The sequence below is a fragment of the Anoplopoma fimbria genome, chromosome 2 (assembly GCF_027596085.1).
Source record: "Anoplopoma fimbria isolate UVic2021 breed Golden Eagle Sablefish chromosome 2, Afim_UVic_2022, whole genome shotgun sequence".
In the NCBI taxonomy this organism is placed as follows: Eukaryota; Metazoa; Chordata; class Actinopteri; order Perciformes; family Anoplopomatidae; genus Anoplopoma; species Anoplopoma fimbria.
Genome location: NC_072450.1, coordinates 12,127,857 through 12,150,416, shown reverse-complemented (window position 1 = coordinate 12,150,416; position 22,560 = coordinate 12,127,857). Strand labels below are relative to the sequence as shown.

The 22,560-nt window shown below is 42.1% G+C and overlaps 1 protein-coding gene across 1 annotated transcript; it reads right to left on the bottom strand.

Annotated features, from left to right (window-relative positions):
* Positions 1–1,550: 1,550 nt before the first annotated feature.
* Positions 1,551–12,745, bottom strand: onecut1 (one cut homeobox 1). The gene is given in 5 exon segments (XM_054617584.1): positions 1,551–7,125; positions 11,523–11,791; positions 11,851–12,094; positions 12,097–12,419; positions 12,421–12,745. Coding segments are annotated over 5 exon segments (1,344 nt in total). The 5' UTR covers positions 12,639–12,745; the 3' UTR covers positions 1,551–6,835.
* Between the last annotated feature and the right edge of the window lie 9,815 nt (positions 12,746–22,560).

Genomic DNA, 22,560 nt, shown 5'->3' with positions numbered 1-22,560 from the left:
CTTTTATTCCGTACACTTCGACCCACTTAAGGAGCCAAAAGCGTAAAGACACACATGCTCACAAATACATGTCGATTAGCGTATTGATGTGTAACAGGTAACAAAAGCTTGAGCATTATTCAGATTTAGAGTTGAAAATAAGGTGGATGACTGACATGAAATTATATCAAGTTCTTGTTTACAAAGGCAGAATACCATTTGCAGTATATTTTTCTTCAGACAGTATTCAACAGGCGAAAAGTCTTTACACACAGTTTAGTTTAGACATCTTACATTGTTCTTCTGTTATCATTGCATCTTAAAGGAAAAATATATTTTCAGGCGTGGGTCTAGTTTGGCTACTTTGACAAGTTTGACAAAGTTTTGGTCCAACCATAGTCACACTTAGAGGCCAGATGAGGATCAGTGATTAACCACTGACTCAGTATTTAACTGAGAAATGTGACTCTGAACTGGACCATCACTAATTTTAATTCAACTTCCTGTGTTTGAAAATTTAGCCTGATATCAAAAAGTTTCACTATTTTTGCTTCCCCTATGTCCATGCAAATTTAATCAGTGCAACATATTACCTCAATCAATTTACTGTGCTTTGGTCTTGTGTTGCTAAAAGAATCAATATAGTTACTTATGGATTGACGTGTGGATGTCTCCGCTTGGCATGATTCATTTGTGATTCTGTGTAACTAAAGGAAAAACATATTAAGGCTACAATAATGATCCAGATGACTTTGCTGATGTAACAACTTTACTAATTTTAAGGTTATTTAAAGGGCCACATCGTTTTGTATTTAATCCATTTGGAATTCAGATGACTTCTGACTTTTTTTTTAGCAGCATCAGATCTTCAAACGACATGAAATGGTTATATACACCTACTATAAAAGTGCACTGTCAGAGTTAGTGGTTCTATTGCCATTGGTGCTTTTCATATGCTATAGTTTGGCATATGACTTGAATGCACTATGAGGGGTTAAGGTTGACCCCTTACATTACACAGCAGTATACAAAGTGATGGCTAAACTCAGAATAACTGATACAGGATTTTACATTTCTGTAAAAATCAACTTTTGCAGGTTGAGCCACACTTTTGAATAAACGAACCTTAGTTGTCGGACTGTTATTGCTATTTCTTAGTGCAAAATGTATGAATAGAAATAAGCCCTACAACCCACGCCAAGAAATTACTTACAAGTTACATTATGATTAGTGATTTTGTTTAAGCAGCTAAATATAATGTATAGGCCCATATATATCATTAATAAGTAAAAATGTGCATACATTTTAAATTATAGGGCCCCGGTGGAAATGAACCCTCAAACCCAGACAGCATAAAATGAATAAACTATCCACTGATCCTCTGGAGCTACTTGTCATGCAGGTTCCCCTCCAAGACGGACCCATACTACTGCTTGTCTTGTCCTCTATTTCTTATCTGATTTGATGTTTTATTGATTCAATTTGCCTGTCTGAGCCAAAAAAGACAAAACACAAAGCGACCATAATACAATAATAATAATAATAACAAGAGCCAGGATTCAGAAGCTGGAAATACCAACAGTTTATTTTCTACTTTTTGTGACTACAGAAATGTTGAAACATTTTGAACACTGAAAAAAGCTGGATGACATCATCACTTGCTTCTCAATTTTCTTTCTTTTTTTTTTCTTTTTTTCATTTGCTTAGCAATCACAACAGATGATATTGCACGGCACTGAGAAAGCAGTAGCAAAGCCTGGGAAACAGCAATGACAAATCAAGTCATGAGACATGGAGTTATACATCTGAGAACAACACTGACAGCATTGCCTCTCTTTGCACACACGTGCACACACTCAGGCACTCACGCATGCACACGCACACACACTGAAAACTGAAGAAGCATTGTGAGTTGAGAAGGAGGCTCAAAAGAAAGAGATCAAGGTTGACAAGAGCACAAGGCTGACGAGAGCAATGAGATTTCATTTTGAAATGCAAGTGCAAGATGAACTACTACTGTTATCTATTCCTAAATGTCTATGACAACAAATATGCTTGTTTATCAAAACCCTTCAAGCATCTTTGTATATGAATAGCTGGAGGACACCCCTCTGCGGGTGATAAACTAGTTCCCCAGCGTTAGAGATCCAGATGATTGTCTTCGGCGCCGCAGTATTGTTATGAGACTTGTAGCCAAGCTACCCATCATATGGGAACCCCTTGTGGACAAAATAAATAACAGCCAATGTGAAAATGGGGGAAAAAATATGGATTATCCATTCCCTCTGTAACTCAGGCTTTTATAACGGTTATGTAAGCACCTGTATACTTTGGTGGAAAACGTTCACATTCTCCATTCTATGACATAATGACTGCATAGCATGCTGATATTGTGCTGTCTGCATGACAGAGAGGAAGCAGTACTAACAGTAAGGCCTCTGACAACCAGGGGGAGTCAAACCCACTGTTGGGATATGCACCAATCAGTCACGTGCATGCATACACACCAGCAGTACATACAGGTTGTAACAATGGATGGACACGAAGTGGAGAAAAAAACTAACACACACACACACACACACACACACACACACACACACACACACACACACACACACACACACACACACACACACACACACAAAACCTCAGCAGTACTTGACATTTGAGTTGCACACACACTCACTCACACGGACAGAAAACAGAAATGAGCAGGTGAATCGTCCCCATACACACTCACACACTGATTCCTTGGTAAGGTTCTTTGCAGTTTTATTAGACTTTGCTCATAGTCATTACACGAGTACGTACCAAAAGAACAGATACTAGATGGAGCGAGGCGGCAGTGCCACGGCAATAAAAACAGACCCAGCTCCGCGGCACAGCCCCTGGCAGACCGGCTGCCCAGCCCACACTCCACCTCACTCTGTGCATGAGACAGCAAAGTGAGCGGGACTTGCAGTCCTCGTTTCAAATGCTTCAGATTGTACATTGAAAAGGAGATTCCCCACATGGTAGAGTAAGCTTGTCTACATAGCCCTACGCCTCCTACATTCTATACCCGTGCGAATGGCAAATCAAAACTCAACAAGTCTACCTCACAAATGCCAGTGCTTTTTCAACATTATACATATTTTTTTCCAATTTTTGGTTTGTTTTAAAAATCTTTGGATGTGCAGTAATACCCATAAAATAACCGTTTTTTTAAAAAGTCAAAAGAATAGAAAAAACACACACACGTACACACTGCTTTTTGCCAGCTGTTCAACAAAGTAGCTCCTGTTTAACTTTGTCTGCATTGGCAAATCAACTGTTTGGGTTTCTGGCAGTGTTTAAAACACACATTGAAATGCCGGCTAGGATTTAGCTGAAGAAGAATACAAACTACTCCTTTTTTTATATCTAAGCGTGGGAAATAAGGCTGTAACATAAAACTGTCTTCTTCTTTTTTTTTTTCAAAAAAACTACTATATACAAATCTAGAGTTTCTACAAATGCATAAATTAAAGCAGTGGTTAACCATTACAAAATGCAATTAAATTAAAATCACAACACAGAAGTAGAGAAAAGGGAAAACATGAACACAATATCACAGCAGTTGGTTTTACCCTGTAAAAGCAATAGTCTACCATCATAATATTGGCATAACCCAATGTCTGATAAAAAATATGCCTCTCCCTCCATCCCTTAAGTTTCATACATCAACCCTGAAACTCGTCCTCCGTGACTCGAAACAGAGCACTTCTGCCGAAAAAAACCCAACAGCTTTAAAATAGATAATCATACAGCTTTTTGAATTAACAATAACAGTTACCACACGAGTGGAGTTCTGCCTTACTCACAGATAGACATCTCAATGCAGAACTCAAAGGAATTATTACTATGAGGTATTCAGAGACATTGGTAAAGACATGCACGGCCAGAGTGCTGAACCTTCCTACACACAGCAGAGAGACAAGGAAGGTTGGGAAAAGGAGGGATGGAGGAGAAGAAGGGGGCAGAGGAGGAGAAACAAAGACCTTTGGTTTAATCTGTAGAAGTGGACAAGAGAAATTCCTTTGGTATGTTTTCATTGCATGGTTGCGCTGGCGAAAGCACCACGGTGTGATTTAAAAAAAAAAAAAATACGTTTTCCTTGTTTCTTCAGTAGTGGCCCTTCTACAGGCTGAGGTATTCACAGAGTCAAAGGTGAGAGGTCAACAGCGGTTTAACACTTTGGTTCAAGCAAGGCACTCGTCCTGGGAGTTTTAGAAAGATTGCAACACGTCTGCTTCTACTTTCAGGAACTGTCTGCCTATAGTTGAGTCAACAAATCTGCCCATGTCAGCTTGTCTGTCTACGTTCATGTCAAGACGTCTGACCTATATGGTGGATCAATATTAGCGACCTATAGATACACACAAAGAGGCAGGGCAGAGTAGAAAAAAAAGCTGAAAAAAAAGACACTCCAGCCGGGGTACTCTGTCAAATTCACATAGATTATTTTGAAATGAATCATGAACCGAACTAAAACGGTATTTTTTTTTATAAAGCCACAATGTCACCTTTTACATTTCATGATAGAAATGAATACTTTGATAGTGCTACCATGCACAAAGAACGGAGGATCACATTGCTAGCAGGTTCACTGGTACCCCACAGGCACCTGCATGGCCTCTTGTGTGTATCTATGGCTGCATCAGCATATCTGCCTATAGCTACATCAGCATGACTATCTATGGAGCTGTAATCAGAGCACAGATGAAGCAAGAGCAAGCATAGCAGGGGTGCATGGGTTGAGCGCAGGTGGGAGGGGGAGAAAGGGGAGAAGAAAGGAAGAGAGAGAGAGAGAGAGAGAGAGAGAGAGAGAGAGAGAGAGGTGGGGGGGGGGGGGAGAGACATACAACATCTTTAAACACCACTCATAGAGGCCGTGCAATGAGAAAAAATCTTTGGTTATCTTTGGTATCATCAAAGTGATAGAAATCACGTATGGAACTTGAGTGAGGTAGCATCTTTGGTTCACACTATAAAACAGAAGCAGGTCTCGACACATTTTTTGTTTCTTGTCGTCATTTTTGGTTTTTTCTTTCAGTGGTGAAGAGGCAGCTCCCGTCTCGCCTCTCCTTCTTGTTCTGATGAATGTAGAGCTGCTAACCCTGGCCATGAGGAGGATGACGGCAAAGGGGACCGGCTCAATATATTTAATGATGCGCTGCCCTGGGCCAGCCCCGTGTAGTGCTTTCCTCCTAGTGCTGAAATGCATAGCGTACCGGGAGAGTGGAGGCAGGATGGGAGGGAGGAGAGGGAGAGGGGGTGTCTGTCTGGGGATTGGCAAAGAGGAGGGTGGGGTGCTTTGGTATTCAGGTGACGAGGTGACATTGCTGTGTAAGTGCCTGAAAGTGATTTGATCATTGATATCATCCCCTCCACCCGACATCTTTGATGAGGCGATAAAATCAAATACGCATGAAGCACACAGGGACGACGGAGCGAGGCTGAACGCTTATTATTAGAGTGGTGACACAGTTTGTCCTGAAAAAACGATAAAAAACATCAGAGGCCGCCTGTCTCCTTCAATGTGTCACAACCACACAGAGAGCGTGAGGGCCAGAATCTTTTGTTTTTTTCCGCCTTTGCAGAGAAAAACACACTACTGAATGCATTAGTCTTTGTTTTCCAGCTGCTGGTAATTGAACACATTAGCGTGAGCTAAATCTGTAGGCATTAGCTAAACAGACTTACAGGAAAGGATGCATCTGTGATGATTAATCCTCACAATGAGCATTTGCAGGAACATCCTCTAGAGTGATATGACCCTAATATTTAGTTTGATTTAAGAAGGCATCTATAAGGCAAATATCAATAGTTAATTTTCAGGGTTGTGTCATATAGTGTTTCCATTTGCGGTGAAATTCTCTTCTTTGTGGCGCCTAACTAACAGTCTGTCTCAGAAGGTGAGGGAGGAAATGAGGTAAAAATACTCTTAACATGATCAGCTACAAAATATACTCTTTGGTCAAATTACTTCATAGCAGGTTCTGAAGTGGTTTGTTATTTCTAAGCTGCATGAGAGGCTTCAGGGTGTAGGAGGCTGTAGGAGGCTTTGGTTTCTCTTGTTTGAATCATTCAACGCTTCAGCACGTTTGAGGAAAGCACTACCATGTGGGTTGAGGTTAGGTTTTTGTTTTTTTGGTTTGGTTCAGGGTTGTGTTTTTTTGTTGGGTTAGCAGTCTACGCATGCATGGGCATTTCCCCGTCTGTCTGGAATGCTTGATAGAGGGACAGACAGCTGGACAGACAGATAGACAGACAGTCCACCGACACCGATCCAAACAAAGTTGCACAACAATCCAGTCGCTCCTGTAGGATTTTTTGTCTTTAAAGTTGATTGGCCAATCCCACTGGAGCTCCACATTCTGGCTGTTTTTCAAGGGTGTGGACAGCTGCAGATCAGACTGTGAATAGGCTGATTAAACCTCCATTTAGGTACCCATCATTAAAACCAACCAATCAGATTAAAGATAAGGATGGCGAATGATAGATTGATACTGGGTCGGGAGGTGTGGGGGGTTGTAGTAAAGCTAGAGACCAGTGACAGTGAGTATGTGTGGAGGGCGGGGGGGTAAAACTATAGTCTTTTTGCAGTATGTTACACTTAAATGTGTTGCTGAAACAAACTTTTCAAAGCAGGTCAAACAAGAAGTCTTTGGTTCGTCTTTTCATCTTTGGATACTATAAATATCAATATAGTACAGGTTTAAGGGCAAAACGTTGCTTCAATGTCTTTTTAAGTTTCTCTTTGTTTTTCTCTCAAGTTTTAAAGCTTTTCCACCGAGGTTGAGTCAGTCCATGAGTTGGTCAAATCAGTCCGTCTTCAGGCTTTGATGCAGGCGTTGGGGCCAGAGTTGGGCGGGTGACCGGAGCCGTCGTCCACCCACTTATCCAGGCTCCGGCGGCGTGCGTTCATGAAGAAGTTGCTGACTGTGGCCAGCTCGAGGCCCAGCTGCTGGGCGATGGTGATCTGCAGCTCTTTGGATGGACGCTTGTTCTCCTTGAAGATGGCGTGGAGCGTCCGCCGCTGCACATCTGTGAACACCAGCCGCGGCTTCTTGGAAACGCTTCCCCGCTCGCTCCTGCCGTGGTCTTGTTCCTTACGCTTACATGCTGTAAGGAAAGTGACAGAAAGAGAGAGTGTGTTTGTTAGAGAGGGGCAGAATATACTCAATACTACATGACAATCTTTTCTCCATCACACCTTGACCGTGGATTAAAAAAAGTCCTGAATAAATCCACAGACTAACCCGTGAAATTATCTTTGTGGTTCACCCGCAAACCATCTTAACGTCTGTTTTCATCAATCATATGATTATTTAAAGCCAATACCAATATCTGATATTTTCCAATACATTTTGACTTAAACTCGAGATATAGTTTGTTTTGTTGCATAAATGCAGGTCCAAAACAGGTTAAGCTTTAAATAGAAGGTGCTTATATCAAGATGAATTATAACTCTTGAGACCACTTTATTTATATTGCTAATATGACAATTCAGCAAAGACCACAAAATAGAAATTCCACAATCCACCAAAAATTGGTTTTAAATTGTCATTATTTTAACTGTAACAGATACCATCAAGAGCCAAATAAATAACATTCAATGTCTTATCTCGACAAGTTGCAACAGCTGATTTGAATGATTATAAATGCTCCTCCTCTCTGGTTTACCTTCGTAATTAGTCCAACCAGCTGTTTCAATTTGAGTTAAATAGAACAAGAATTATACCCATATATGGACTCTGATGTTGTAGCCTAGCAAAAGTCCTATCTTTGACTCAAAAGTGCTGCTGATACTTTTTAATCTCATAGCATCACCCCTCTTTTATAGTTTATCTGTCAGATGTGACTTTGTACAGAAGTCTGCAGGTTGGAAACAGTGGTACATTTGCTCCAGACACTACTCCTCATTGGGCAATCCGCAAGGGTCCATGGGAAATAATAGCGGGATTAAACTCTCATTTCGTCAGAGGGAACCCATTGACCTCTGTGGCTTTAAGGCCCAGAGCTGGAGCTCCGCTGGTTGTGGAGGAGAGCAGGGGAACAATGAGCTGTCCGCGGTGCTGAAAACAACGCTGCGCTGCAATATATACTACAACTGTGGAAACATGAACTACAGATCATCTAATATCGGAAAGAGGAACTTGGAAATCCGTTTGACAGCAAAACTATTATCTTTTTTTTCTGTCTTTTTTTTAGCCCTAGTACAGACATCCAAATTGATGTTGATCGGTGAGCAGAGACCAGGAGGGGGCAGGCGTGGGCTGCTGGAGGAGCGAGGCCCAATGTATCACTGGGGAAATGAATGATCGGCATTTTCTGACCGCAAAGCAATTCTTACAACCAGTGCTGATTCATTTTGCAATGTGAACCAGATAATAAGAATAAAAGTAATGTATAATAGAATACCTCAAAATACAGTAAAAAAAATATATAATAAGCATAAGAATTGCGAACAAAGTATGGAGAAAATTGCCAAAAAAAATCATTTTAAGCTTATAAAAACGACCAACAATGCTTTGTTACCTGACGCATCTGTTAGTGCATTTAAAGAGGCATATTACTTCGAGTTACTATAAAGGTTTACATTTAGTTTTGATGTACATGTGGCATTGTCTTTCATAGTCACGTGTGATAAAGTAGCAGGAAACAGCAAGATGTATTAGAGAAAGATATTAAAATAAACACATGTATTGAATCAGTATAGTTGAAGCTATTTTTTTTCTGATCCCACCTTGTAGCATGTACACCCTCTCATGTGTGTGTGTGTGGTAAAGTACAGTGCAGCGACCAACCCGCATGACCATAAACTGGAGTATAATTGTGAGTTGGAGCAGCCGGGTGTCTCCACTGCTGGTAAATATTAACAGAGAGCCGGAGCTCCTCGTGTTAGGGCTGCTATAAATCAGCAGCAGTGAAGGCCAGCCAGACAGCAGGAGCCACCACAGAGAGGCCCGGGGCCCGGCACAGGAGGCCCGGGCAGAGAGGTAGCTTTCCCAGGACCAGAGGGACATAACATCGGCCTCGTTATCACGCTAATCACACACACACACACACACACACACACACACACACACACACACACACACACACACACACACACACACACACACACACCGCTGCTGCCCCCCCCCGGCTAATCATTACAAACACAGAGATAACTCCACACACTCAAACAGACTGCACACACTGGAGCCTACAGACACAGGGTGACGATAGTTCTGCATTTCGTAATCTCACAGAGAGCAGGAGAACAACAAACAGACCTCTCTGCTGCAAATATTCAACCCTCTAACGTGGGTTTTTAAGGCGTATTCTAATTGTAATCTGTAAGCAAGGTAATAGTTACTTAAAATGTCTTAAGAGCAGCAGAAACAATGAAAGAATCCACCAACATTGTCTCAACAATTACAACTGATTTACTGAGTTTAAATTGATCTTTCGTTTCAGAATCATTTATTTCTGTCCTGTGCCAAATCACACCTGCCCACTTCCAAACCGTTTCTATCATATTCGATTCTGTTCTATTTTATTATAGTCAAGCAAATTCAGATGGGTAATTGAATACGTGGGAAAGGGAGAAAAGGCCCGAGATTAATTTCAGAAGCCTGAAATCAATAAGTATATCACATCTACTTCAGCACACGATCACATAGCTCGTTCACCTCGCAACGAACGGATCGATACAACGGAGCTCAGCCTGTCCCCCCCCAAATTAATTTAGTTTTTAACTGTAAAGTATTTCTCATCTCCCAACATTTTTTTTGGGTGGCGTTTTCCCCCCCCAAAAAAATCTATAATTCATATTTTAGGTTTGTGCTCAAGAGAAGCTTTGTCATTTTTATTCTGGATTTTTTTTTTTAATAAAAAGTTGAGATAAAAAAACATGCTCAAGGAAAAGTGAATAGGAAAAATGAATGAGCACGACTCAAGCAGACGCTTGTTTTCCCAGTATAGCCAGTATGAATTTATCTTCCTTCAAAAAAATCCAAACCATCATCAATACGAATCAATAGTGATCAATTATAGTCTGATCACACTAATGATCAGTGATGATCAAATACAAAACCAGCTTTTAAAAAAAAAAAACTCTTATGCAAAAGTCAGTGATAAAATCTCACCTTCAACCAACACACACACACACACACACACACACACACACACACACACACACACACACACACACACACACACACACACACACAACAGAGCAGCAGCAGATGGGAAAACTGAAAAGTAATCAATTGCGATTACGCTGACGTGCACACGCACAAGCATGCACGTACACACACGTAAGCAAAATCACGCACTTTCCATGTGGCCGCAGCCTCACTTTTCAAAAAGCCAAAAAAGCCCATTTGTAGGTCATTGATTGGGCCTATAAACGTTATATATATATATATATATATATATATATATAAAAAAAAAAAAAAAAATCCATTGGGCGTGTGAACGCGCACTTGCGATTTGGGCCTCGATGCGCGCCCTAATTGACTCGTGTGTATACCTCAGGGACACATTAATACAGAGGTCTATCAGTTAATTAGAGAAACCTCAGTCAAGTCAGGGTTAGTTTACGACCAAAACATAAACACATGCTCTCTCTCTCTCTCTCTCTCTCTGCTATTCTGAAATGAAGGCCTGTGATATTAACAAAGTGAAAGGCTAAGCCCATTTCACTGACTAAATAATGCATGGCTTCAGCTCTACTTGACATTTAAATTTAGTTTATCACACACTCTCTCTCTCTCTCTCTCTCTCTCTGTTTACACCAAGGGCATCACCAAAAAGGCTGATCGGTTGCATTTACACCAAAATAAACATTCCTAACGATTTCTGGGTGAAGGCTCGGCTTACTCACACAGTCCAGCGGTCGATACTTTGAGGTAAAATGACAAGAGCACTTGTTTCACACAACCCAAAAATCAGTGTAGAGACCCCCAAAAAAAAAAGGGGGGGACGCGTATTGATATCAGGCCACTCATGTTGGAGCACGAGCATCCGCTTGGGTAAGGAACTTTTTTCAACTTTATCTTCTTCACATATTGTTAAACACACTGTCTGTACGTTGTTGGGTTTGACAGTCCAACAGAACTCACCCCCCCCAGGCATGACGCTCACATTTGGAGTTCTACATAAATCCTAAGGGATGGCACCATAGTTCCTGTTTGCATCTAAAAAAAAAAACCCATTTGACTTCCAGCATTTTTTCATAAAGGTATAATATGTGGAGACATTGTGTTTTATGTTATTTTGCTAAACAATTAACAGCACAGGGAATTTGTCCTGAATGCTACCCTGATGTGTTTTTACATTACACCGCTGGAACATGTTTAGTTTTTTTTTCTCTTTGTTCTAATAAAAACTACAAAATCAGTTTTTCCATTGCTCAATAATGTAGCATTCAGGACTAATGCTCCTCTGCGCTGAGTTAACGTCCGTTTCTCTCAACAACACATTCAGGAGATGAAAGCATAAAAAGGGGGCTTTACCGAGGCTTCGCTCACCTGCGAGCCTGAGAGCACTCATGCGTTGGAACTCAGGCTCCTGCAGCCATTTCCACATGCGGCGGAAGGTCTCTCTGCCGGACTTGAGCTTGGACCAGGGTTTGGGGTTCCTCAGCAGGTCGGACAGGGTCCCCTGGGACCTGCACAGGACCCTCTGGGCAAAGATGGCCTGAGGGATGCTGTAGCGCTTCAGCTCCGTGGTGATCCTCTGCGCCACCTCTTTGGTATTCACCTCCTCCATCTGGCCCCCAGAAACACCACCACCACCCCCCTCCTCCTCCTCCACCACCACCACCACCACCACCACCGCCGCCGCCGCCGCCCCCCTTGCTGCCCGGGCCCGGAGGCCTGCTCCCGGCTGTTCCCCAGCCCCTGGCCGTGCCCCTGCGCACCAGCGTGGGCGTGTGGGTGGTGGTGGTGGTGGAGGCCGTTGATCTGTACCATGCCCGCCGAGGAGCTCATGTGCTGCTCCGCGTGTCTGCCGAGCATGGCCGGGTGGTGAGCCTCGAACCCGCTGGGGGTGAGCATCTTCTCCCCGGGCATGGCGGCGCCGGGGTGGGCGTAGGGGGGATGCCGGCCTGGGTCGTGTGTATGCTGGCCAGACCGGAGCCAGACAGCGGGGAGAGGCTCTGGCCCATGCACGACGGGTCTTTGTGATGATATGCGGGGTACAGGCTGTTCATGGGGGCCAGACTCCGGTCCTCACGCATCAACGTGAAGCTCCCGCTGACATTCCCGGGGATCCTCTGGTGGGGGTGATGGTGCGGATGATGGGGATGGTGGTGGTGGTGGTGGTGGTGATGGGGAGGAAACTTGTCGGACACGGTGGAGATGGGCGGTAAGGGCTGCAGGGGGGTTAGGGTCGTGTAAGTGCTGCTGGCGCTCATGCCAGGGGGCTTCGCACATGCTGATGGCGGGGTGTAGGTGTCCGTGGTGTCCGGGGTGGTAGTCTCCGCCGTCCAGCAGGGTCGCCATGCCCATGGCGCGGTGGCTTAGACCCCGGTGGTTCGGGCGGCCGTGCGGACTGTGGCCACTGAGCAGGTCTCCGTGACCGGCCACGGACTCATGGCTCACTCCGTGCAGGTCGCCAATATCCATCGACAGTTGCGCGTTCATGATCCGGGCAGCGCTGTGGACGAACCATCTATCTGATCGACCGCAGATAGCCGGTGTCCAGAAGTCCTCGCGTCCAAAGAAAGTTCAATTTGATTTTTGTTGCTTTTCTTCCCCCCGCCACCTCCACCTCCACCCCCCGCCTCCTCTTTGCAGGTTGCCTCCTTTTGCTTATTGCCTCCTTATAGTCACATATATATCTCCTACCTCTGACGTTGTTTTTGCAGAATGGAAACTCCTTTTTCCCCCCAAATCCCTTTTTTTTTTTTTTTTTTTTTTTTTGTTGCTTCTTTTTGTTTTCGTTGTTTTCGTTTGTTATTATTTATTTTCTGATTCTCTTCACTATTCAAGCCCCCCCCACCGCCAACCAGCTGTCCTTGCGCTCCGGTCGGTACCGCGCCATCTCTCTGGTTGTGTGTCTCCAGACCCTTTTCCACCGCAGCACAGATCACTGTCCACACATGCGCATTGTGAACTACCACATCTCCTCGCTTACTCTCTCTCTCTCTCTCTCTCTCTCTCTCTCTCTCTCTCAAACACACATACCGCCCCGTAGCTCTGACGTCAGCTACCTTATTAAGGAAGGGAGGTATCAAACCACCTGCTCACAGCCGTCCTCCCCTATAACCCATATCCAGCCTTAACTGAAATATAAAAAAAAAATACAAATAGACAGATCTCTGATACAATCATTACACAGTCAACCTATAGAAATGGACTGGATGCATATTCTAAAGTTTGTCTGCCATTTGTCATTTAGAAAATGTGCCATTCATTATAGCTGTAATGAGGCTTTATCTCCAGTCCTCCTTAAATTATTAAGTGCAAATGAAGTAAACTTCCGGGTTCATTTGGAGTTGATTTTTAACTAGTGAGGTCTGGGATTCAAAACATGCAAACTTCCAAAGAAAACACACGTCATTCTTCACAAGAACAAAGCATACTGACTTAATTTGCAGATAAAGGGGCTGCTAATAAAGTTGTGTTCATGTACAACACATAAATCCATTCTTTTTTCATTATCAGGCCACTTCAGCTGCATCACCCCGACCCCCCACCACCACCACCACCACCACCCCCATCGACGAATATGTGGCGGTTTAACCAAACGAAGAAGACTGTAGTACCTTCTCTGTTGATAGAAAAAGATGAGCAGATGTGCCTATTGTTCAACCATTAGGCTTAACGAACCAAGCCCAGCAGTGTGTGTGTGTGTGTGTGTGTGTGTGTGTGTGTGTGTGTGTGTGTGTGTGTGTGTGTGTGTGTGTGTGTATGCTTGTCCTATTTTGCAATGGACACATGCATGATCAATCCCTACATTTGATAATCATTTCTTTAACAAATGTACCTTTACACAGTGACATTGAAAAATACAACTTCAACATGTAACTTATTCAAATAAAACAACTTTTATTTTTGTCGACAGGCACTCTCAAAAATGATACAATTGCACACATAAACTAAACAGACACACAAAATCCAAAGCCCTGGAGGAAATGACATAATGACACATAACATGACTGGTATCCCCCCCGTGTTCGTGTTGTAGTGCATAAGGCTGCATGAGTGTCAAACTCCTCAAACCTGAAGCAGCCGGCCCCTGCCTCCATGCCAGGGGCCGTTTAGCCTAATAGAGCAGTAGCACAGGGCGTCCTCAGCCGGCCGAGGTGACAGCTTGCAGCGGTCAGTGTCCTGCTGGACCCCCCGCTGAATGAGGGGACATGTCAAAGGTGACGCTTCAAGACTCCCAAAACCAACATCTGCGGGGGGACAGATTAACCTTTCAGACTTTTCCCTGTCCTGGACCTGCTAGGGGCCCCGCATCTGCCAGGGTCCCCACAATAGAGCCAGAGCTCGGTTGAACGAGTTAAATAAAAGAAAAAGAAAAAAAAAAACAAAAACGAAGAAGTTAAACTGTCTCTGATGTGAAGTCAATGTCAACGGCGTGTGTGTGACGTGTGTCGAGACAAAAGGGACGCTAATTCCTCGAAGTGTGGCTGTCCAACCGTGTAGTCCTGTGGGCATAATAGACTTTAGAGGCAGACACACAGGGCTGACATCAGGGGGCCACAAACACAATGAGTTACGTATTTATTATAAATCAGGTATATCATAGTCCATATTATGGGAATCATTGTTTTTTATTAATTTGAATTGAATCCCCTGCGACCCTTAACTGGATAAGCAGGTTACGGAAAATGGATGGATGGATGAATTTAATCCGACGTTTTTAGATATTCTAATCTACATACTATACCGTACATTCAGCTTTGTTTTTATTAAAAACAATTAAATCAAACTTTTTTTAAACAACATTTTCTTGCTGACAATATAACTTATTTTTTACAGGCCAATTTATTGTGTTTTAAATTTCGCTGCACACCCGCACAGAGACAAGATGAAGAAAGACAGAGGCACATGAAAGGCCAAGTTTTGGCCTTACATGGAAGCAAACCTCATCTACACATTCTCATGCGGATCGATATGCTCCTGCCATGTCTGCACGACCCGAGCTGTGTGTTTATGTGTGTTGGCTCTCTGTGGCCATTGTGCCGAGATAGGCCTGGCCCTATACAAGCCGGTGACATTTGCTTTGCAGAGAATACAAGGGACGCGGTTTTCTGAGCACCTCTGAAAGAGGATACATTACAAGCCGATTCAATGCAATTGGTTTAAAAGGAAAAAAAAGAGTCAGAGACCAACAAGTAGTGCCACACACGAGCGGATGTAGATATGCAGACGTAGTTAGGACAAATAACTTATTTTTTTTACTATAATAAAGCTTTATGTGAAAATGAAAAGTCTGTGCCAGAGCATAGGGATGCCAGGCAGTGGGCACCTGAAGGCACCGTGTCAATAATTGACAGGGTTCACACTGATTAGTAATCAGGGATATCGTTCCCGTGAAGCCCACGGCAGCACATCCGAGCAGGAACAACATAATGCCTCGCAGAGAGAGAAGAGGACCGTGGATCAATATTTCGGCAGCTCTGCAAAGTGACACAGCGTTGCAAGCGTTATAGATGTTCAGAATGACAATTACAGCTTGTTTAGGAATAAGCCACTGCTTAATGACATCTGGTGAAACAAGGGTGCAACTTCAACTTTAATAAATGAGGCTACTTGAGTTTGGCCTCTGTGGTCATTAATAGATGATATAAGGGCGCATGCATGGGGAAACTGAATTATCCTTTTGATAAATAAATCACATTGCTCTTGTTTGATCCTTTTCAATACGAAAACTAATTGATTGATTCGCTTTTTATTTCTCGTGATCCAAAAATATCTAGTTTGATGATTTTGGTCCCTCAAATCCTCCCCAAAAATGAAGAATGTTAGTGGAAATTACATATATGTTGAATGTTAAAATATCTGAGCAGATATGAAATCATGCCCCAATGCCTCTTGTCTTAAAATGTGCATTGCAGTGTTTGTGGCTGGCTTTAACAGCACATTTGAAGTATAGGCCTTGAAAACACACCACACCGCGCCAATCAATACTGAATAAAATTATAATTCCTGGAGGAACACAGGCTAAGGCCTTTGATTTGTTAGAATAAACAAACCTAAAAATATGCGTTTCTATACATACTTTTTATGTGGCATTTTAAGGGTCTATATATGTGTTATACATATTGTTTTATTTCGTAAGGAGATTATTTAAATCAGCCACCGAGCTATATCTTAAGAAAACCCATTAGTAAACTTAAATTAAAATAATATGAAAGCTGTGCAGATGGAGTTTTTATTTATTTTTTATTCTTTATACTTTATTCTGAGGCTGAAACTGTAGAGTAAAAAAATAACATCGTTGATAAAAAAAATAAAATAATCACCATTTTGACTTCACTGACAACTAGTTAGCAGCGACAAGCCAAGATAACATTAAGAGCTAAAGAGAGATAATCTTCTCTTTAAGCTGCTACATTTTAAAATCCCATATTAGAGCATTTAAGACGAACTGGTCTAAGTTTATAAGTATAAACATGTGTAACGTGACCAAACAGGAAGAAATTAAACTCAGCTGTAATAATAAATGCACTTGAATTGTCTCGCCCTTGATTAAGGAATTTACTTTTTTCCTCCCCTTATTCCCCCAATTAATATAAATGCCATCATGGACGAGCAGCAGATGCCGGACCTGCTGCCTTGCTCAGGGGTAAATCAACTGCCTCTTCCCTCGTGTTATTCCGCGTCACTTGGTCTGATTCGTGCACTCATGTGAAATGAATAAGGCATCACTTTACATTAAGGTGTCCATATGCCGCCCAATTACTCCCTGTAACTTTGGTGAGACTCCAATTATGACAACAAAACCGTGTTAACGATAGCCAGACCGGCCCACCGTGATGCTCAAAATGTGCACTTCGTACTCAAGCAGACTGTGCCTCTATGAGCATCAATTATCTGTTATGGGAAATTGAAAACGGTCCTCCAAATTTCTGTTTGCATTTCTAAAATTGCAGTTTGAAGCTGAATGCATTTTTTTTTATTGATAATCTAATTTCTCTGCTTTTTTTTCAAGCAAAATAAAGGACCTCACTTTAAGATGACTTTAATAGTAACGTTGCTCTGGAAAAAAAAGACATTTTCTAAATTTACAAGGACAGGCTGGATGAAATCACCTCTATGCCAATTGACGAAAGATCAATTTCTACACATATGATCTCTGAGATGGAGCATTTTTTTTTATGCAAACGGTAAATCATTACCCCCTGTATGGATGCATCATCATTTGGGCAGGACAATTCTATTGCATTTGGGGCCTGATAAATAAGGATTCTTTTAAACATTTTTTTTTTTTAAGAATTTGTGTCAAATAAGATAAACATTTCTCGATAGCTACGAAAGCTTGGGACATCTTTCTAATAAGAGAATTGACCACATGTTTTCAGTGGATCGTTGCCTTTGCATCTAAATCCACCACACGCTCACATCTCAAGAGAAACTTTACTGTTTCAGATAAATGCATTTGCAATGAGATTATTTTTTATTTTCCAAGACAGATACATCTGAGGCTATACTGTAAATCTATGTGTGCGTGCGCACATCTGTACTTCATCATCATTAATCAGCTTATTGTCAGCACTAACTTGTTTTGCTTGTGTCTCAGTGTAAAGGGAACTGTAAGTGAAGCTCGCATTTAAAAATACCACAACATGACTCTATACAGAGTGCTACATTGTGCAGACAATAAATACGTAATTATTCATATTTTTCCCCCACTGTGGACTTGACACTGCATTATTATAAAAAGCATTTAATGAGGCCGACACTCTAATTAAGAAAGCTACAACATGTTCGGCCATGAACCGATGCCATCATGCAGATATTACAGGTTGATGTGTGTCGCAGGCTGCTGTTAAGTATGTGTGTGTGTGTGTGTGTGTGTGTGTGTGTGTGTGTGTGTGTGTGTGTGTGTGTGTGTGTGTGCAGAGGGGACTGTGCGTCAGACTTGGACGGCACCCTTTTGCCCACGTCTCTCCTCAACAGGGTGCCAGGGTGCAAAATGTCTGCATTAAAACTCCTCTTCTTCTTAGTCACACACACACACACACACACACACACACACACACACACACACACACACACACACACACACACACACGGACGCTATCACACATACTGTAGTCCCCGACTTTACCGCAGGATCCCATTCTGCCACGCATCTGTGACAGCCTCCCACAGAACGACAGAGGTTAAACATCAATGTACATGAACTATTTAACTCCAAGTTGCAACAAAAAAACCCAAAAAAAAACACAGAGGACGAGCTCGCATCCGTGCGTCTCCTCCGTGGGTGTTTCCCCCCGTCCCACCCTCTCCCTCGTCCTCGTCCTCCCACCGGCTTCCAGCTTCTCTCCACAGCTGCCGAAGTCCCAAATCCTGGCTGAGGTAAACATCCTTAGAAGCTGCATGCGTCTCCATTTCCAATCGCAAATGATCCATCCCGTCAAAAAAAGCCTCCGTTTTCCTGCTCCGGTGCCGTGCTTCTCTCTCCTTACTTTTCTCGATGCAGGCGCATTTGAATAGCTGGCCGGTGTTGTTATGGATCCGTGCGCACTGGAAGAGAATCAGTATGCAAATTGTTTCAGTATCAATCGAAAGGTTCGATCCGCCTGAGCGTCAGCCCCTTTGGCACGAGAGGCTCCTTTGCTGCATAAATGTGTATAATGATCTCATATATTAACACACACACACACACACACACACACACACAGAGGGGTGAGAGAAAACGCTGGACTATTATCAAGATGTGACTAAAACATTCTTTGCTTTATAAAATGTAAATTCGGGGATGCAGGGGGATGTTGATGGTGCCTCACTGACTCAGCCTTATTTCACATCACATTTTTATTAGTGAAATAAACCCACACACACACGCAATCACAAAGTACATCATAGCAACACTAAAGTATTTAGATGCTACAATTAATATTGTATTTGTAGTTGATTCAATAACAGATTTGTCTGTTATTGAGGTTTTGTATCTATGCCATGTGTGAAAGTGTAATTACCCCTTTGAATAATGCTCCAAACTGAAAACTGAAATCATATTGTTCATTTTAACATTAAATATGTTGCATGCACAAAACAAGTTAGCACTTAAAATGAGTCAATTAATATCATGTAATGTGAAATAACCAATGATTTATGTCCTGCATATAGAATTCTTATGTTTTCATTCACAAACTGTCACATTTTCATGATCATGACCTTACTAAAGCACCACGTGTACCCTATAGAGGAGTGTAACAGTGCTGATAAACGCACTGCAGAGGGTAAGCAACTGGGCGAGGATGGATAGAGAGAGCAAATATTAAATATTAAAGGTTAAATAAGTGATGGCATAAAATTACAGCGTAGGAGTGTAGCAGGAGGAAAAGAATAATGTCAAAACACAAAGAAAGTGGAGAAAAGGTGAAGACAGGATCGGATCGGATAGTTCAGGCAATAAGAGCAGGCAGATGAAGGAGAGGAGAAGAAGGGCATCAGGAGGTGAGAGGAAAGGCTGTAGCAACAAGAAGGCAAGTTTATTTAAATAGCACTTTTTTTAGCAACAAGGCAATTCGAAAGGACATTTAAAAACAATGACAAACAATGTCATCAAGGAGCTAAGAGAAAAAATTAAAATAAGCTTAAATAGAATGAGAAAGGTATAAAACCCAAGGATAAAAGTTTCAGTGCGGTAAGAAATAAATAATGATTTGATCTCATAAAAGCCAATGGCTAATTCTTCAGCCTTGATTTAAAAGGACTTTCCTACAGCGAGAAGGAGAATGTGGTCAGGAGGAGATAAAGCATAGAGTCCGTTATCCATCTGTTCCAGGGTTAGAGTTTGACCAGCTGAGGGGGTCAGGGGTGAAGGGTCAGCGAACCCTGTCCCGAGGGCTCCGTGGTCAGTACGCTGGCAGGTACACACTGGGGACAGGATTATAAGGTAGATAAAGATGGCGGAGGCTTTGCTGCTAAGGTCCCTGTTTTGCACATATAGACTATCCACCTCACACTGATTGTATTCTTGAACAAAATTGATTATTATCATTATTCTATTTAAAATCTGAAATGGGTGGAAGGGTGTTTTGTTTGTTTGTTTACATCACTGCAAAGTGGTTTGCTGCACTCCAAAGCAGTTTATGAAAATATGTTTGATGGAGGCATAACTCAATATGTGCAATGTTGTCGAGAAACAATATCACTACTAAGTTAATTAAGTGGATCCTTTAGATCATCATTAGAAAATGGATTCTGCCCAGTTGTCATTCTATTGTAGATTTCCATTGTAGCACTTTAAGGACTTGTTTTTCATATTTGCTTGTTTCTGGATATATTTTGTCCCGGTCCAACCCCGTGTCCTACAAAACTGCCTTCTTAATTACGCTTTGAGGGACACTTTTTTTCCGCAGTTTTAAACATGTGGTTGATGTTGTATATTGATACAAAGCATGGCCAAACTACTTGTTTAGGTTTAGTGAAAAAAAACCCCATAATTGTGTTGGTTTAAAATAGTTACGTTTGTTATGCTACTTATAAGTTACAGACGTTAATTAAAATAAGTAAACGTTGACTTTTGTTTTCACACGGGACACAAACAGCGGCCTCCTTATTCGAGTTCTAAGATGGGTGTGGTTTGATAAGGGGGCTGGAAGTAGGGGGGACGGAGGTGGGTTAAGAGCCATTGCCCCCCCCCAAGTTTACGGCCCTTGTCCAATTGGCCCTCACTGATGGTGTAATCCCATCGCAAGAGGGTCTTTAGTTTACAGTTGTTTTTAAATGTTATGTTTACATAAATAAGATACAAAGGGGGGACATTTTACAAAAGCTATATTTCTAAAATAAACAGAGGTGAGTGATGACGTGGATTTCCCTGTTTCAACTTTAAAAATGCTTTGAACAGGAGGGTCCCTCTTGATCAGTTAAGATCCTCTCAGCCACTTACACCATAGGAAGTGCCACACTTAATAACTCGCTTGTTAAAAGTGATGTGTGCGCCGCGCTCAGTGTGTGCAGATTTAACAAGGCGCACAGCGGCTAGGTCAAGGATTGCTTTCCTTTACTTGTGCCTACAAATCTATATTTCGGAAAGGGGAAGGATTATATATTTTATGTCAACAAGAGACTGTCCTTGCCTTTGTGTGTGTTTACGTATGCGTGTATGGCAGCGAGCGGCTTATTATTCTGCACAATAAGTCTATGCTAGCATGTGTGTGTGAAACTATGAGTGTTGGTGTGTGTGTCTACAGGATGTGTGTGAGAAGGAAAGCTACCTCATTGATGAGACGTGTGCTATAAGGTATGGTGTGTTTATAAACCATTATATACACATAGGTGCACTTCTTTTAGCCAACTGTGGCTGTATTCTCATATATAACTTCTTATAGTCACAGCTAATTATTTCCTTTAATTTCTCCATGTCTACATGGTCACTACATTCTCTAGACATACAAAGACACTTTTTTAAGAAAATGTATTATTGCCAAATTATTTGTTTTAAAAGTAAGCTTAATGTTAATGTAAAGATTTCCACAAAAGCCAATCAGAGGTTAGATGATTTATGGGGTTATGTGTTACCAATACATTTTTTAAATAATGGTCCCCAGTGGAAGTGGTGTGATGACAGCAAGGTAATTCTGTCAGTTGATGACAGTGGGTTATTCTTTTTCTGTTTGTGAACTTATGAGCCTATACTAAACACAATGAGGTTTCAGTTAATAACCTCAATAAAAAAGTTAAATTACAAAAAATGTCCAGCATGAAATTGGAGTCCAGCATTACCAGATGGCAGCAGTATCTTTTATTGATTTCCACTTCTCCAAATGTCCGATTTGTCATCTAGCATTATCTATTGGTCTTGCTGTTATTTCATTAGAATTGGCCCTAAACATGCCCGTGTGTCGTCACCTTAAGATACGTTTTCTGAAAAAAATATTGGATATTTCACTTATCATTCAATTCAGTGCAGTTCAGTGTCTATGGATGAGTTTGTGTGTGTTGACAAAATGTGGAATGAGACAATCAGTGTTTTTAGCTTTGCATTTGTCTTGTGCAAAGCATAGGTATGCATGAGCCATCATAAATCATGCATGACGTGGTGAGCGCAATACACACAGGTGTGTTTCAGTGTGTGTGTTTGGGGGTTGTGTGGAGGGACAGGTGGAGGGATTAGTAGGGAAAGTGGCTGCGGAAGAGGACAATGATAGCTGCATCTAAAAGAGGATTACATAGGTTCCCCCTGTCATCATGTACCTGCCATTATGGGATTACGGACACCACTTCCACCTTCTCATACCTCATACAGGCTCAAAGCCTCAACAAGGGAGGGGATGAGGGTGGTCCTGTTCAGGTCAACAGGTAGAGTGCAGCAGTACTAAGGCTGCCTATTGGAGTTTGACTGAAACCCACTATTTGGCGATGCTAACAGTGA